Source organism: Phalacrocorax carbo, chromosome 18 (assembly GCF_963921805.1).
Source record: "Phalacrocorax carbo chromosome 18, bPhaCar2.1, whole genome shotgun sequence".
Classification (NCBI taxonomy): Eukaryota; Metazoa; Chordata; class Aves; order Suliformes; family Phalacrocoracidae; genus Phalacrocorax; species Phalacrocorax carbo.
The window spans coordinates 2,285,263-2,301,336 of record NC_087530.1 but is presented as its reverse complement, the minus strand read 5'-3'; the positions used below and the strand labels follow the sequence as shown (position 1 = coordinate 2,301,336).

The 16,074-nt window shown below is 58.4% G+C and overlaps 1 protein-coding gene across 1 annotated transcript; it reads left to right on the top strand.

Moving 5' to 3' along the window:
* Positions 1 to 184: 184 nt before the first annotated feature.
* PTGS1 (prostaglandin-endoperoxide synthase 1) lies at positions 185 to 12,778 on the top strand. Its single transcript, XM_064468615.1, has 11 exons — positions 185 to 323; positions 5,878 to 5,994; positions 6,158 to 6,298; positions 7,062 to 7,205; positions 7,633 to 7,814; positions 7,922 to 8,005; positions 8,389 to 8,635; positions 9,218 to 9,504; positions 10,419 to 10,566; positions 10,936 to 11,311; positions 11,389 to 12,778. The coding sequence occupies exons 1-10, from the start codon at positions 233 to 235 to the stop codon at positions 11,289 to 11,291; spliced, it is 1,797 nt and encodes a 598-aa protein (XP_064324685.1). The 5' UTR covers positions 185 to 232; the 3' UTR covers positions 11,292 to 11,311; positions 11,389 to 12,778.
* The last annotated feature ends 3,296 nt before the right edge of the window (positions 12,779 to 16,074 follow it).

Sequence of the window (16,074 nt, the reverse complement as noted above, 5' to 3'; positions counted from 1 at the left end):
GGATGGGCTGGGGGCTCCTGGGGTATGCGGGGCTCAGGGCACGGCCGGGGACCCTGGGGTGGCCTCGGGGACCCCGGGAGGTTGCGTGGGACGGGGCAGCCCCCACGACGAGCCGGGCCATCGGAGGCGGCCCCGTCCCGTCGGGGGCGGGAGGAGGCGCGGCGGGGAGGGGGCGGGGGCGGCGGGGCCGGGCCGGGAGCGGCGGCGGGACGCGGCGGAGCTGCCTCTCGCCATGGGCGGTGGGTGCCGGGCCTGGCTGCGGCTGCTCCTTGCCCACGCCGTGCTGCTCTGCGCCGCCGGGAGCGCCGCGACCGACGGCTCCGGTACGCGGGGAGGGGGCCGCCCCGGGGGGGAGGGAGGGGAGACCCGGGGGAGCCGGTACATCCCGCACCGGGGGGGATCCGGCCCCGGGGGGGCTCGGGGAGGGAGGGGGGACCCGGCCCCGGGGGGATCCGGTACCGGGAGATGCGGGGGGACCTGGTCCCGGAGGGTGCAGTACCGGGGGTCCCGGGCCCCCAGAGGCACCGGGAGAGGTCGGGGCGTTTGCCCCAAGCCCCTGCCCAGCGCCGCCCGACGGGTCCGCGCTCTGCAGAGTCCCCGGGGGCGAGGTCGCCCCCATCGCCCCGGCCGTGGGGCCCCGAGCAGAAGCCCCGGAGCGGAGGGCAGGGCAGTGCAGGCAGGGCAGGCGGGCAAAGCAGGGCAGGCAGGGGCAAGCAGGGGCAAGCAGGGGCAGGCAGGAGCCGTTGCATCGCCGTCCAGGAGCCCCGAGGACACCACCTGGGGCAGAGTCCCCGCAGCACCCAGAGATGCAGGGTTTGGCCTGTCACGCCTCACTGAAGAGCTAAATCGCGCAGAAAAAAAACAAACTTCCCCTCTGCTTCCCGCTGTGGTCACGCAGGGACCACACACAGGGGCTGGAGGAGCCGTCACTGGCCCGAGCGTGGCCATGGCCGCCCAACAGGACTGGGCTCCCACCAAGCCCACCGCCGTCCCACGAGCCCCTGGGGCAGGACAGGACCACGGCTGCCCAAGGGTGGCCCCACCAACTGGGCTGGGGGGCAGCACCCAGCGGCTGCAGCCTCCCAGCAATCCCTTCCCCACTCTCCCCAAACACATACCACATGAAACTGCAGTTTGGGGGTGAGGGTGGAGGGCTGGGAGCAACAGGGACAGCTCCGGTGGCCTGAGCCATCGGTTCATTCCTGAGCCCATGTGCTGCAGCCATTCCCTGCGTGCCGGCACAGCCGCAGTGGGCTCGGGGTGCCTGTGCACTTGGGAGTGTTGAGGAGTAACGCTGCTTATGGCAGGCATCAACGGAGCATGTTGTGGAATAAAATTACTTCTTGAATCCCATCAGCTCCATCCCCAGCCCCTACAGTGCAGTTCCCTCCATGTCCTTAACAGGGCATAGAGTCCAGTCCCTCTTCCGTGAAATGACCTTCCTCCTGCAGAAAAGCTCCATCCCAGCATGAAGCTCGTAGCACTTTTCAGGTTTTACAGTTCCTCATGAAAGTAATGCTCTCAGCAAAACCAGACCAGGCGTGTGGGCTGCATCCCTCAGCGGGGCTCTGGCCACCTGCATTGCGAACAGCACTGGTGGTGATCCCGTCTCCCTCAGCCTGCCCAGGTTTACTCACAGCTGTGGGAAGTGATGTGCCCAAATCCAAGAGCCCCCAAGATGTGCACAGGCTGGGTGTGTGGAGCCAAGCAGGCACCCCCCTGCTGCAGGGGGAGCAGGACCATGGGAGGAGCGGCCTGAACAGAGCAGGTTTTGGGCTGACCAGGCAGAGGTGGGTGCTGGAGTGGGGCATGCTGTCCTTCCCACTGCCCATGCCCCCTTCCCGCAGCCACGCTGCTGGGAGAGGAGGGGCTTCTCCGTGCTGGAGCCACTGGTCCTGTGCAAAACCAGTGATCCTGATGTGGGGACTTCCCTGTTTCAGCAGCATACACGTCCGAAAGGGGAACGCGACCCAGGGTTGCAGCACTTTGAGGCCCCATGGCCATGGCTCTTGTGAGGGTGGCCGTGCCTGCTCTGCGGGGGACTCTGGGAGACAGGGTGTGACCTGGCAGGAGGCGGCAAGTCGACCCTCCGGAGACAGAGGCTGGTGCCGCCAGCGTGGCCAAGCCACCTTGCAGCTCTCTCTGTGCTTCTCAGCCTCAGGCTGCAGGGTCAGAGCAGGAGTGAGCACTGGAGGGGGCTGGTGCTGGGGAGGCGGCTGGCACCCCGCTGCAGGGCCCATCAGGCACATGTGCTCGAAAGGAGGCACCCCATGGGATGGACCTGGCTGTCACCTGCTGGACTGGACCACAGGTGGTGGGGACAGGCAAGGGACAGCCCTGTGCTGTTCCTCCTCTGACTTGGCCATGTCCTACCATGGGTCTCATCTCCCCCAGAAGCTCCTCCTGGGGTTTGAGGACAGCTGGGAGCAGCATCCGTGTGTCCTACTGGGCACAAGATAGGGCCTGGGGACCCACTGGGGACACACACGCCCAAGGCAGCTGGGACAGATGTGTGCTGGCATGGCACAGCTGTGACCAACCCCTGGAGCTGACTGCTGCATGCCAGGATCAAAGCAAATTTCACTATGTGGGGGAAAAGGAGAAGATACCTGGGATATACATGAAAGGGTGGCTCTCTTCCAAGCCTTAATTAGGGAGGGAGGAATTAAGGAATTGAGGAATTAAGGGAACTGCACCGTGCCCCAAGGTGCTGTCAGCAGAGAGGCTGGGCTCCTGCTCCTCCCCAGTGCTGCACTGGGAGAACCACAGCCCTAATCTAGCCTTCAGATCTCTCTTGAAGACCAAATAACAGGATGTTGGGCTCAGGCTGGGATCTCCTGCTCACTTGGTGTTTGCTGCTTAGAGCATTTCTACTTGATTCCTTGCTGGCTGCACCTTGGCTCTGAGCCGTGATGTTTGCTCTCAGTAGACTCTTCCTCTGGCTGTGAGCAGACCCAAGCTGGTCCCATGGTGTGTCTCTGTTTTCTCTGGCAGATATTTCCCTTGGCTGCTGGCTTGCCTTCAGGGGTGTAGTTTTGTAGAAGTGTTCTTGCAAAATAAACCTGACCATCTTCTCCACAGCCATTCCACAGCTCGTACTGTTTCATCTGCTGGCAAACTGCCTCCTCCCAGCACAGCCCCTCCGCAATGGGGCTCACAGAGCTTCAACCTGGGCTGCACAGGGGACCCTGCTGCCACACCAAGAGCCCTGGGGCTGCATCACTCCCTCCAGCCAGCCCAGCCACCTGCCTGCAGCCTGTCCTTGGGGCCAGCAGCCAGGCTCAGGTGCAGGGAGGAGGATTGCCAAGCCCCATGTGGCATGCAGCTGTGGCTCTGGCACACTTGTCTTGCTCGTGGTGTCGCCAGAAGTGGTTGCAGATGACAATCTGGCTGCACTGCCTGTGCTGTGAACAGCTTGTGGGCCCGAGGAAACCTCAATGAATCAGAAAAACAAGTGCGTGAGACTTTCATCATCTTCAAAGTCTGCGGCTGTGGAGCCATGTCCCATCAAACAAGCCCGGTTCTAGCCCAGCCGTGATTCACCCCAGGTTGCTTTGGCTGCAGTTTGCAGGGCGGATGTTGTCCCCAAAATCTGGCATTTTTCAGCAGTGATGGAACGTGCTCGCCAGCTCTGCCGTCACAAGAGAGGGCTGCGCTCCAGCGTGGAGGCTTGGCAGAAGCTTTCCCTGTACCTGGAGCCATCCCGGCTGGGCAGGCACAGGATTCCTGGCCAGGGTGGGGAGAAGCACAAACTGCCACGGGAGGGAGGCTCTGAGAAGATGCAAGGGGGTTTCCTGTTGTGGGCCAGGACATGCTCTGTCCACCTCCCACCCTTTTGGCTGGAACATGCGGCTCCTGCTCCACCTTTGGGATCCGGCAGCACTGACACCGCTGTGAACTGAGGGAGGAGGCAGCTCAGCTGAGCCCGGCATGCTGCCAGACCTGCCTTGGAGGAGCGCTTGGGCAAAACATGCCATCAGACCCCGCGCTGGGGAGACCCCCTGGCAAAGTGAAGTTCTGACTCCGCATGTCAGCTGGAGAGACAGGGCAGGACACGACCTGCTGTGCCAGAACCCGCAGCACGGAGCATCCTCTTGGCTCTGTGGCTGCAGTGCCTGCGGGCAGCCCTGCATCCCCCCAGGTTGCACAAGGCACAACATGCGGCTGCTCTCTTAGGTGCTTGCAAAGTTTGTGGAAGAGTTGAGTGAAGAGCTACCGATGCAGGAATAGCCCGGAGGATGCTCCAGCTGCGCTGCAAAACAGCCCCCTTTGCAAAAGTTCCCATCTTGCAAAAAACCGAACGGGTGGTCTGACCTTAATTTGTCTGAGATAAATAAGAACCTGCCTGCTGCCTCTCGCCTGGGTCTGTAATAGCATCTGGATACATTAAAAGATCTGAGATGAAAGGCAGTCTGATGGAAGGGCTGGGAGCTGAACGCGTCTTTGCAAGCCGGCCACGATGATGTGAGGGATTTGGGGTCACAGGGCTGAGTGCAGCCAGGGCAGAGCTGCCGGCCAAGCCCCAGGCTCCTAGGCAGCCCCTGCCCCGTTCCAAGTGTGTGGCTGGCTGGGAGAGTAAGCAACTTTGCAAAATGAGCTTTATTTTTCAAATATGTTAATTTTTAGCTGCAATTTCTTCTGGAAAAAATGTGGTTTCTATTCTGGGTACTCATCCCTCTTCTTCAGTGTTGGAACCTGTATCCAAATTCCAGAAGAATCTGAACCAGGTCTGGCAGGGGCCTGGTGAGCTCATAGACCACACGGAGCAGCCGTTCTTGATCAGCCGTAACACTGGGCTCACCGGGAATGGCTCTTGGTCCTTTCTGGTGCTCAGGGCGTGCTGCCCGTCCCCGTCCCCGCAGCCAGCGGCACCGGAGCTGAGCACCGTGTGGTGGTGGCACACAGCCCTGTCCCTGAGCGCTGTGCATCCCCATGGGGCTGGTGACCGCTGTCCTGCCGATGCGCACCGAAACCCTCAGCCAGGTGTGCTTCAGGGGGTCTTGCCTCTTGGCACTTTTATTCTCCTGGCACAAAGGCTCCGTCCCGGCTCTGTGGGGACAGACCCAACTCGGTGGCAGTGCTGCTCCTGTCTCACCCTCTCTCACGGGATCGCAGTGCCGTGGAGCGGGTGGGAAGGGGCCCTTATCTTGTGCCTGCAGGCTGGGGCGTGAAGGCGGCAGAGGAAGGGGCCCAGCGGGAGGCAGGGAAACGAGCCCAGCGGTCACGTCTTTTCATCCGCTTGGGGCAGTGAGGGAAGAGGAGCCACTTGCCAAACCAAACTTCAGCCCAAACAATTGCCATTATTATTAACACCAGCGCTGTGTTTGCACTGCTTTATCCCACGCTGGGGCTCCGGGGGCACAGTAATCCCCTGTGCATGAGGCTACACCCCCAGCTGTGCAGGAGACCGCTGTGATGTGGCCCTGCAGTGGAGTTGGGGCCAGGGCTTGCAGCACCCAGGCATGGTTGCGGGGTGCAGACAGTTCCTTTGGCAATCCCGGGTGTTTCAGACACGGCTAACTTCTACAAGGAAGGAGGGACAGTGCTGAAATGATGCTCTTGCCCAAAATACTGCTCAGAAAAGCTGATCGGTAATATCTACTGCAGGCCTGATATTGGAATGGTCAGGGCAGCGCTCGGCTCCTGCAGCACCTGCCTGCCCTCTCCCTGCAGCACGTTGTTGCCACCAGACTTGAGGTGCACCTCACAGAGGCAATTGGCATCAGAGCACCTCATCTCAGGGAGAACCCCCAGCGTGCGTCTCCCTGAGCTGGACCCAGCTCGGCTGTGCCTGGGGCAGCGTCACCCCGTGAGGGGCAGGGAGCCACGGTGACACGGTGGCTGGATGCTGATGTCTCTCTCTCTGTCTCCCCGCAGTGAACCCCTGTTGCTATTTCCCCTGCCAGAACCAAGGGGTGTGTGTGAGGGTCGGCCTGGGAGGATACGAGTGTGACTGCACGCGGACGGGATACTTCGGGGACAACTGCACCTCCCGTAAGTCCCTCTCGCCCGGAGGACCTCTGGCACCCGTGGGTCCCAGGGGGGCACACTGCACCTGCAGCACACGTTCTCACCAGCAGCAACAGTGTGGGTGGGCTGGGGCCGTTAGTGGGCTTCATTAGCAGGGTGAGCCACTTGCTTGATCTGTCTCCCCCAGCCGAGCTCTGGACACGCCTCCACGACCTGCTGAAGCCCACTCCTGCCTTCTACCACTTCATCCTGACCCACTTCAGGTGGTTTTGGGACATTATCAACAGCACCTTCATCAGGGACACGCTTATGAGGCTTGTGCTTACAGGTAAGGGGTTGGAGTGCGTCTCAGGGTGCAGCAGGACTCGGGGTCTCCCGGGCATCAGCAGAGGTGTGGGTGGGGGCATCATGGCTGTGGTGATGCTGAGCAGCTCCCGTGGGCATGGTGGGCATGGGGCTTGAGTCGTCTCACCAGGAGACACAGGGAGATTGTCACCCCATCGCTCCGTCACCCTGTCACACTGTCACCCTGCCTGGGGGAGCTGCCCAGCCAGGCACCAGCGGGCGCAGGGGGTTGGCAGGCGGGGCTGCCTGTGCACCCCCAGCCGTGTGCCGGGCTGCCAGCCAGCTGGAAGACACGAGTGGCTCTTGGGATGCCATGGTCACTGGGCCAAAGGGCTGCACGGAAAGCAGCCTGTGAAAATACAGAACTGGGCCTTATTATTCATGTCCCCACATCCATCACTTTGCATAAATACTTAGGTTCCAGCCCTTGGAGCCACAGTGATATGTTCACAAAGCTCTGGCTATTGGTTTTGCCACTTCTGTGTTGTTGTCATCATCGCCCAAGAAACCACTTAGACCATTAGCATGAGCCTTCCGCTTCTGCGGGGAATTGCAGCCTTTAAAATGCTCGGAGCAAAGCCTGGGATGCCTGCATGTGTCTGCTGCCTGTACCTTTCTGGTTTTCGGGGTGGCAGGGGAGGGCTCTGGCAGCACCAAGCGGGCAGGCAGGGGCTGGGGGCAGAGCCCGTGAGGTGCTGCTCCATGCCCTGGACCCCACAGTGGTGACACCCCATCTCTCCTTTCAGTTCGTGCCAATCTCATCCCCAGCCCCCCCACCTTCAACTCTGACTATGGCTACATCAGCTGGGAGGCCTACGCCAACGTCAGCTATTACACTCGTGTCCTCCCGCCCGTGCCGGACAACTGCCCGACGCCCATGGGGACAAAAGGTACGTGCTGGCCCGGGGGCACTGGCACCACGCGGTGCCTGGCGTGGGGCTGAGTCACTGGAGCAGCACCCCAGTGCCATACCCGGTGCAGCATCAGTGTTTCCCACCCACCCGTGTCCGAGCTTTCGCTGCCATGGACACGTCGGCAAGGCACCGCTGGCAATGCTGTGTGGTACCGCTGTCTTGCCCAAGCTGACCCCGTGGGCAGGAGGAGCTTGATGGCATCCAAAGTGCTGCTGGGACAGCTCAGGTTGAGCTGCTGGGGCATGTCACAGCCTGTGTGAGAGGGGTGTAAGGTGTCTGTGCATATGAGTCGGTGTCTGGCACTGCAGGAGGCACGGCAGTGCTCGCTGACAGCCCCACGGCCAGCCCTGGTACCTGGCCAGATCAGCATTGGGCACACATCTTCAATCTCCATCCTTCACAGGCAAGCAGCAGCTCCCTGAACCCGAGCTCCTGGCAGAGAGGTTCCTGCTGCGGCAGAAGTTTGAAGCTGATCCCCAAGGCTCCAACCTGATGTTTGCCTTCTTCGCCCAACATTTCACCCACCAGTTCTTCAAGACGTCAGGGAAGATGGGACGTGGCTTCACCAAGGCGCTGGGGCACGGGGTGAGGGGTGCCGGAGCAGGGAGCACAGGGGTGTGCGGGGAGTGAGGAGGGGGACCGGGGCACGCACCGTGTTTTGGAGCAGCCTTGACGCTGTGCTGTCTTGACAGGTGGATCTCGGGCACGTGTATGGGGACAACCTGCAGCGGCAGCACCAGCTGCGACTCTTCAGAGACGGGAAGCTGAAATTCCAGGTACCACCTGGTGTGGCTGAAACATGTCTCAGCCCTGTGGTCCAGGGTTGTTTGAAGCCCACATCCCTCTGGCAGCTGCCAGGCCAGAGACTCCCAGGAGCATCAGGGGACCCCAGCCCTCGTGCCCTGTGTGGAGCACTGCCCTCGCTGGCTGCTGGCCAGAGGTGCCGTATCAGGGGGGTGAGCTTTGGGGTCGAGCTGTTCTGATGGCAGCAGGTGTCCTGCAGCTGGGGCTGTACAAGGGGGATGTTTCCATCCTGCTCAGCGCTTGCAGGAATGTGGCCGTGGTGCCCACAGGGAGGCAGACCCCAGCTGGGCAGGCTTTCACCGGGGTGGTTTTCTTCCCTCCTCCCTTTCTGCTATCCTGTTCTTGCCTCCCCAAGGTGGTGGATGGAGAGGTGTACCCCCCCACAGTCACTGATGCTCCAGTCCACATGGTCTACCCGCCTGCCGTCCCCAAGAAGAAGCAGCTGGCGATGGGGCAGGAGGTGTTTGGGCTGCTGCCGGGGCTCTGTATGTACGCCACGCTCTGGCTGCGTGAGCACAACCGCGTCTGCGACATACTGAAACGGGAGCATCCCACCTGGAGCGATGAGCAGCTCTTCCAGACGGCTCGTCTCATCCTCATCGGTGAGGACCGGTGGTGCTGCAGGGCATGGGCACCGTGGAGCCCCGTGTCCCGCCTCCCAGGGCAAGCACCAAGGACTTGGGCACTGGTCGATCTCTGAGGGTGATGACCAGTCTGTCTTTAGAGGCTGGAGGAATTTCTCTGGCAGCCTTCTGGGGACTGTTGTCTTTGGTCTGTATAGCAAAAATTGGCTTTGGTCCATCAAAAAATTTAATTTGTAATAATTTTGTCATAGGTTTGAATTATTTCATTTTAATGTTCTATTATAAATTTACTATAATCTCAAGAAATATAATTTTTGACCAAAATACAGGAGTGACCCATGTCACCACCTTATATCTAAGCATATAAAGGTCACCTTCCTCAGAAAGTATTTCACTTTTGGCAGACTGACCTTTGTTGGTGAAAAAAATAATTCACTGAAAAATTCCCGACCAATGCAACAAGCCCGTAGTCAGAAAGGTCCCAGGTGGTGGATGGGAGGTGAGAGGTGCTGCCGTAGCATGCAGGTAACATCTCGGTGTACAGAGCCAGTGGCTCCTGCTGCTCCCAGCTGACGGCTGCTTCTCTCGCCTCCTGCCCAGGGGAGACCATTAAGATTGTCATCGAAGACTACGTCCAGCATCTCAGTGGGTACTTCTTCAGCCTCAAGTTCGACCCTGAGCTGCTGTTTGGGATGCAGTTCCAGTACCGGAATCGCATTGCGGTGGAGTTCAACCAGCTCTATCACTGGCATGGGCTGATGCCCGACTTCTTCGTCATCCAGGGAGAAAAGTACAACTATGAACAGTTCCTCTACAACACCTCCATGCTCTTGGACTACGGTGTGGAGGCGCTGGTGGAGTCCTTTTCCAAGCAGGTTGCAGGAAGGGTAAGGTCCTGCTCTCCCCTCCCTGCCAGCGCTGGGGCTGCGGGACCCCGGGAGGGATGCTCATGGTTCCGTGCAGGCAGACGCTGCTGTGCTGTCGGGTGGAGGAGCCCAGCTCTGGGGCTCGCAGGGCGGCGGAGGGGTTTCGAGCTCCTCTTCTTCTGCTGCACGAAGCTCCAGTCCAAGGCATCGCCTGTCCCTGCAGTGCCTGGAGCGCACCTGTAGCACACCGGTGTCGAACCTCCCTGTTTGGCAGTGGGACGCTGTCACACAGTCTTCTGCCCAACATGCACGTTGTGAGTCCTCCTTCCAAGCACCAGGCTGGGCCTTGGCAGCACAGTTTGCTTCTTCTCGGGACTCCGTAGTAAACATCACAGTGGCGCAAGGAAGCCTGCAGTAAGCTGGGATCTCCTGGCTCCGACCAGGCTGTGGAGCAGCCTGGGCATGAGAGCAGCTTGTCTGACACTGTTCTTTGCTGCCATCACATGGATGTTTTCTTCCAAGCGATTACATCTATGTTTCTGACCATCTCTTCTTGTGCAAAGCAGCAAGGCTGAGGTGCAGACCCACTGCTCTTCTGGTGTTTGGGTCCTTCCCGTGACCCCAAACCCCTGTAATCTCTCCTCCCAGGCCGGTGGGTCACCATCCATCTGGTGCTTCTCCTGTGCTGTTCCCTGACCCACCCTGGAAACAGAACCAGCTTTAACCCTAGCTGCTCTACAGCTTTTTTTTTTTGCAATGTCCAGTGATTCTCCCTCTTCTTCCTGCTGCGATGATGTGCTGGTCTCCCCGACACCATGCCCAGGACACAGATGCTTTAGTGCGGGGTGGTGGGGCTGTGCCATGGCTGCCCTGGAGCAGATGCCAGTGCTGCCTCGTGCCTCATGCATGCTCCTTCTTGTGTTCTCACCCTCCAGATCGGTGGGGGACAAACCATCAATGCCAATATCTTGAAAGTAGCTGTTGGGGTCATCAAGGAATCCCGAGAGCTGAGGGTACAGCCATTTAACGAGTATCGGAAGAGGTTTGGCATGAAGCCCTACAAGTCCTTTCAGGAGCTAACAGGTAGGGCTGCAGTGCTGCCGCAGGAGCTCCTGGGGCTTTGCTGGGGCAGCACAGACACTCTGCGCTCGCAGCAGGGTACGAGACCACGAGCTGCCTGCTTGCCGCTGGGCTTGCCCAGCAGAGCAGCTGCTCCTGCCCAGCCAAGCTTTGCCTGGTTGTGACCCTTGCACCGGGACGGACAAGGCTTGGCTGCAGGGGTCCTTCCTCCTGCGAGGCAGGACAAGCGGTCCAGAGGGCAGTGCCTGGCCTGGGAGCCGGGCTCGCCGCTGCCTGGGTTGCAGATGCTGCCACGTTCCTGTTACCCACAGCAAGGCCAGGCCTTGCCAGGGGTGAGTCCCTTGCTAAAACACTGATGTTTATTTGATGCAGGAGAGGAAGAGAAGGCAGCAGAGCTGGAAGAGCTGTATGGAGACATCGATGCTCTGGAGTTCTATGTGGGCTTGCTGCTTGAAAAACCCCATCCCAATGGTATTTTTGGAGAAAGCATGGTGGAGATCGGAGCTCCGTTTTCCCTGAAGGGGCTTCTTGGAAACCCCATCTGCTCCCCAGAGTACTGGAAACCCAGTACATTCGGTGGAGCAACTGGCTTTGAGATAGTTAAGACAGCATCGCTCAAGAAGCTCGTGTGCCTCAATGTGAAGAAGTGCCCATATGTGGCATTTCATGTGCCAGATGCTGCGGAAAATGGCAGCTCTCGGGGTGGTGGACCATCTACTGAGCTCTAGTGCCAGGACAGCCTGCCCAGGTAGAGCCCGTCCTTGCCCAGGCGCCGGCTGAGTCGATCTCCTGGCCTGGTACTGAATGTCCCATTCCTTCCTGCAGGAGCAGCGGGGACCTGCCCACCCCTGTGCTGAGCCGGAGCAGGACAGAAGATGGTTCCACTGCAGGCGTCCTCCACACGAGCCCCTGAGGAGGCTGGTACCAACTCTGTGAAAAGCTCGAGTGCCTCAGGAGTGTGGCTGCCACCGCTGTCCTCAGCACACCCAATTCTCTTGCTAGCAAATACCTTGCACTAAGCCAGCTTTGGGCTTCCCCAGGGGACACCCACCTCCCTGGAATGCTCTGGACTCCCCCCACGCTTTGTCACCTTCTGCCCCGCGGCTTTCCAGCACCAGGCCACCAGCAGCCCCTCTTCTGCAGGGCTTCCCTGCTTGGGACAGAGGATTGGAGAGCCTGGGGAGCCCTCGCAGTCCTTCCTCCTCTGCTGCACCCAGTTCAGCCGCTGAGCTCCCCAAGGGAGGCAGAGGAGGCAGCTGGCAGCATGCAGAGGGACACAGAGGACACATCGTAGGTGTTTGTACTGGCCCAGCAGTGGCTGAGCTTGCAGTAAGAACCTGCCCTGATCTGCTTCTCCTGCAGCCGCCCTGGACTGCCTACCCCAGCCTGCCCAGCACACAGGCACAGCCAAGACACAGCCAAGAAGGAGGAACCAAAGCAATGTCTCTGCAGGAGGAGACCAGGGGAGAAGCACCAGATCAGACCACCCATTGGGACCCCAGCACACACCGCCGACCGCCTGAGCAGGGCTGCTCAGAGTAAGATGCTACCTCTGTGCTAACAGAGCAATGAAATCTCTTCCATCCTACGATCGTTACACTTCCTGGCATTAATAGCTCAGCAAATGGCATCCCCAAAGCACACAGAGCCCACTTCTGCCCTCTCCAGAAACACACGCAGTCCTCACTGACATAGTAACATGGTAGGTGGCAGCCATTGTCACTGGCCTTGATTCCCATCAGATCCCAGTTCACCTCCAAGAGAATGGACATTTAAAATAATAAGTGATTTTAAAAACTCCTTTCATTTCCTCCAGCCAGTTTCCAAGTTTTGTCTCACCGGCACTAGGGCCTGCAGGAGGGCAGGACACGTGGGAGGCAGCAGGAACTTGGGGAGAGAAGTCCCTGGGGTGTTGCTGGAAGGCTGGCGTCCTACTGGGACATGGCTGGGGTCATGCAGCCAGAGGGCCATGGTCACCGGCGCTGCGCTCTGTCATTGCCGACTGCAACAGAAGAAAAATGGAGCGACCCTCCTCCTTAGGGATTACCTCGGCAGGGGGGTCTCTGAGCCTGAGTCTCCCACGAAGGTTTGAGCTGTGCTGCCCTCTGGCCACCACCAGCCCACAGCCCTGTGCTGCGTTGCTCCCATGCTGATAACACAGCGCTTTCATCCAACAATATGTATTTCTATCACATAAAATCTCTCCACATGTAAATCTTGCTGGCCAGGTATTTTGTAGGCATGAAACAGCCAGTCTGTAAGAGAACAGTTGGCTGCAGTTTCCCCCTGTGCTGAGCTGGAGGAGGGGACTGCTCCTGAGCTCCGGCTCCGTCCCAGCAGGACTTCCACCCAGCGTGGTGACTTCGTGCCATGAGGCTGTGGGGGCTGTGCTGCTCCTGGCTGGACCCTTCTTGCAGGGTCCTCCACCCTGGCCGCCCCGGGCACTGCCGGCTGCTCCTCTGCCCATCACACAAAGCTACAGGAGACGAGAGTCAGGGCAGGGAGTCCTGGTCCAGGGCACTGCACCGAAACATGGGGCCAGGCAGCATGAGAGGGACAGGGCGGGCAGGGGTGAGGAGGGTGGTAGACGTGATATCTCCACAGACAGACAGGACCCCCCCCATACTCTCTGCTGCCATTCCCTAGGTGGGGACGAGGGTGGATGGGGGTATTGCTCATTTGTGGGGGAGCAACAGTCCTGTGATGTCTCACCTTCTCCCCTGGAAGTTTCAATCATTTCTGGTTGCACCAGCTGACATTTTTATCCCTGATCAACCAAGTATGTCATGATCCAAATTCCTCAAGAGGGGGTTGTAAGGCACTTCCAGGCAATAATAAAACTGGTTATAGGGAGGTGTTACAGTTTTAAACCAGGGAGACTTAAAGAGCTGGTGCTGCAGGAGGGACGTGTTAGGAGGATGTCATGGCAAAGGAACACCTGCAAGTGGAGACTCCCAAGGCAAGAGCCTTCTCATTCATTCTTTTTAACCCTTCAGAAATGGGATGGTTTTACCAGGATATCATCTGGATTTTAATTTCCTTATGGCACACAGAGAGGCAGGCCTGACCCACGAAGGCACAGCGGGCAGGTTTGCCCAGCCAGCCTGCACTGCTGGGGACCAGCATGCAGAGACCCCCAGTCTCATGGCAGGGGCAGCACCACCAGGCACTGACAGGCTCCTACGAGGTGCAGAAGTGCTGAGTAGCAAGCCAAGAGGAGGACACAGTCCTTTCCCATCCCACAGTTCCCTTTCCCCAGCTTTCCCCTTCCCCTCTGGGTGGGAATCCAGTGCACAATGGTGACGCTGTGCCCAGGTACCAAAATGACCAGCTCCTGCCGACAGCTTGTTACATGGCAGTGATGGGGGTCTGCCCTGCCACCAGCTGCACCCTGTGACACCCCTGGGGACCACGACCCTCGTTGTGCTTCCCTTGCTCAGCTGGCAACACAATGCCAAAGAAAAGGGCAAACAGCAGCAAATGGGGAGCAATACACCATCCAAAGACTGCCAGTGTGTCCCCAACCCATGCTGGGATCCATGCGCCCCGTGTCTCCAGCCAGCCAGAGCACACTTCTAGAGCTTGCATATGGCTGCGCTTGCCCTGCGCTGAGCTGCTCCATCCTCGAGCATCCTTCACCATCTGGCTAAAGGCACAAGCTTGGCTTCTTTCAGTTAGACCACAAACATCCTGCTTGTGTTTGGAGCTATCAAAGGCTGCCAGCGCTGTTTTGGTACCAACTGATAAGCGTATGACAGCCCACCAGGCACAGAGCGCTGCTTAGATCCTCTCTGCCTCCAAGGAGGAATGTTTCACCAGGAACTAGCTCAGCTGAGCCAACACTGGCAAACCTGACATGTCGTCCAGCCGTGCCACCAGCTCCCACAAGGCACAGGCCAGGACAGCAAAGCATCTCCTCCTGTACCTCACGCTTCTGCTAGTGAGAAAAGCTTTGAAATTGTTTCTTTGTAGGACTAACATGTACCAACCCCAGGCACAGCACCCAACACACTATTGAAACGTCTCCTCTGCGAGCCTGGGGGTCTACAACCCTGCACATGGAGCTTTCCCCAGCCCAGCTCTGCGGAGACTTTGTGTTTTCTTTGCTAGTCTTTCAGCCATGGCAGTTTGCAGAAATGGCTCACATCATCATCGCCTTGTCCATCACAATCAGTCACGCCCAAGCAGAGGACAGCAGTTTGCATCTTTACGTGGTGTTTAGTCTGGCGCATCCACCAGCGTCACCCAGCCGAGGCAAGGGCTCCAAGCCCCCCCCACCACTGCAGGCTCTGGGGATGGCGCAGAGGCGAGTGCTGCCAGACAGCCCCTCTGTTTGACCTCTTGGTAAACATAGCTTGTACGACATCCTGTGACTTTCTAAACAAGTGCCTCCGAGGAGCCCAGCTGCATCTTGCCTGCGCAGGGGTGGACGTGGACGGGAGGACAGCGCTGCCTGAGTTTGTGTGGTGCGAGCAGCAGCAATGAAACATCTGTCTGTGGTTGTGCGACCTCTTAAGCGATGATTCACTGAGCAGAAGGTTATTACTGACCAGAGCAGGCAGTACAAGGAAGATCAATTGTCTGCAATGCTTTTTCCATGCAAAGTGGTCCTTACGGCTAGCAGGAAAGGGGCAGACATTGTACTGGACTGCAGCTGCTCCAGGGTTTCCCGCTCCGGGCAGCCCCACACCTGATCAAGATCCATGCTGGGAAGCCATCTAAACCCCGTGGTGGCAAAAATGAGTAGGGTCCTGAGGCTGAATGGAAAAGCAATACCCCATCTAAGTCACCCAGGCTCCCCCGAGCCTGCCCTAACAGGCCCCTTCGCAGCGTGAGTCACACCAGCAATTGCACAAGAACAATTGTTTGCATTTTCAACAAAGGCGTATGTTGAATATTTCAGAAAGAAGAGGTAGGCTGGAGGGAAAAAAAATACCATTATAAACTTTTCTAAATCTTGACCCTTATTGCCTGGCACTCAGGACAGTGTCATGATTAAATGCCCGAGTTTTTCATTCATCCTGATTTCATTCCTGCCCTCGCTGAGCAGCCATCTGCGTTTCCTTGGGCATTTCCATTCTGTGGCCAAATTCTGCTGTTTGTACTGGAACGTCATTAAATCTGAACAAGCTCAGGTGATTTTACACTCCTCTCTTCCAATGCAGAAGTATGCCCTCCTGTAAAAACAGTTGGTTCTGGCTGCCCTCTTTCCAGCAGGCTGCTTTTCCAAAACAAAGCATTTCCCAGAGGCAAAACAACCTACCTGACAAATGTTTTTTTCAACTCCTATTTATAGTACTTCTTGAAGATGAAAACCAGACACAGAGATGACTTAGACTTGATACATGTGCCTTCTTGATCTGAAGGGTGTATCACATCAACCAGACCAGGCTGCACAGCCAAGGCGATGCACAAAACCGGCCCATCAGAGCGCCGCTACCTGCAGGAAGAGCCAAATCCACCTGGGCCGTGCCTACACATTTGCCCTGCTCTTGAGAAGCAGATAGAAAA

Coding starts and splice junctions, on each gene's coding strand:
- PTGS1 (XM_064468615.1), top strand. CDS start 233: ATGGGCGGTGGGTGCCGGGCCTGGCTGCGGCTGCTCCTTGCCCACGCC. Junction 7,206..7,632: donor GACGCCCATGGGGACAAAAG/GTACGTGCTGGC, acceptor CATCCTTCACAG/GCAAGCAGCAGCTCCCTGAA. Junction 8,636..9,217: donor GGCTCGTCTCATCCTCATCG/GTGAGGACCGGT, acceptor CCTCCTGCCCAG/GGGAGACCATTAAGATTGTC.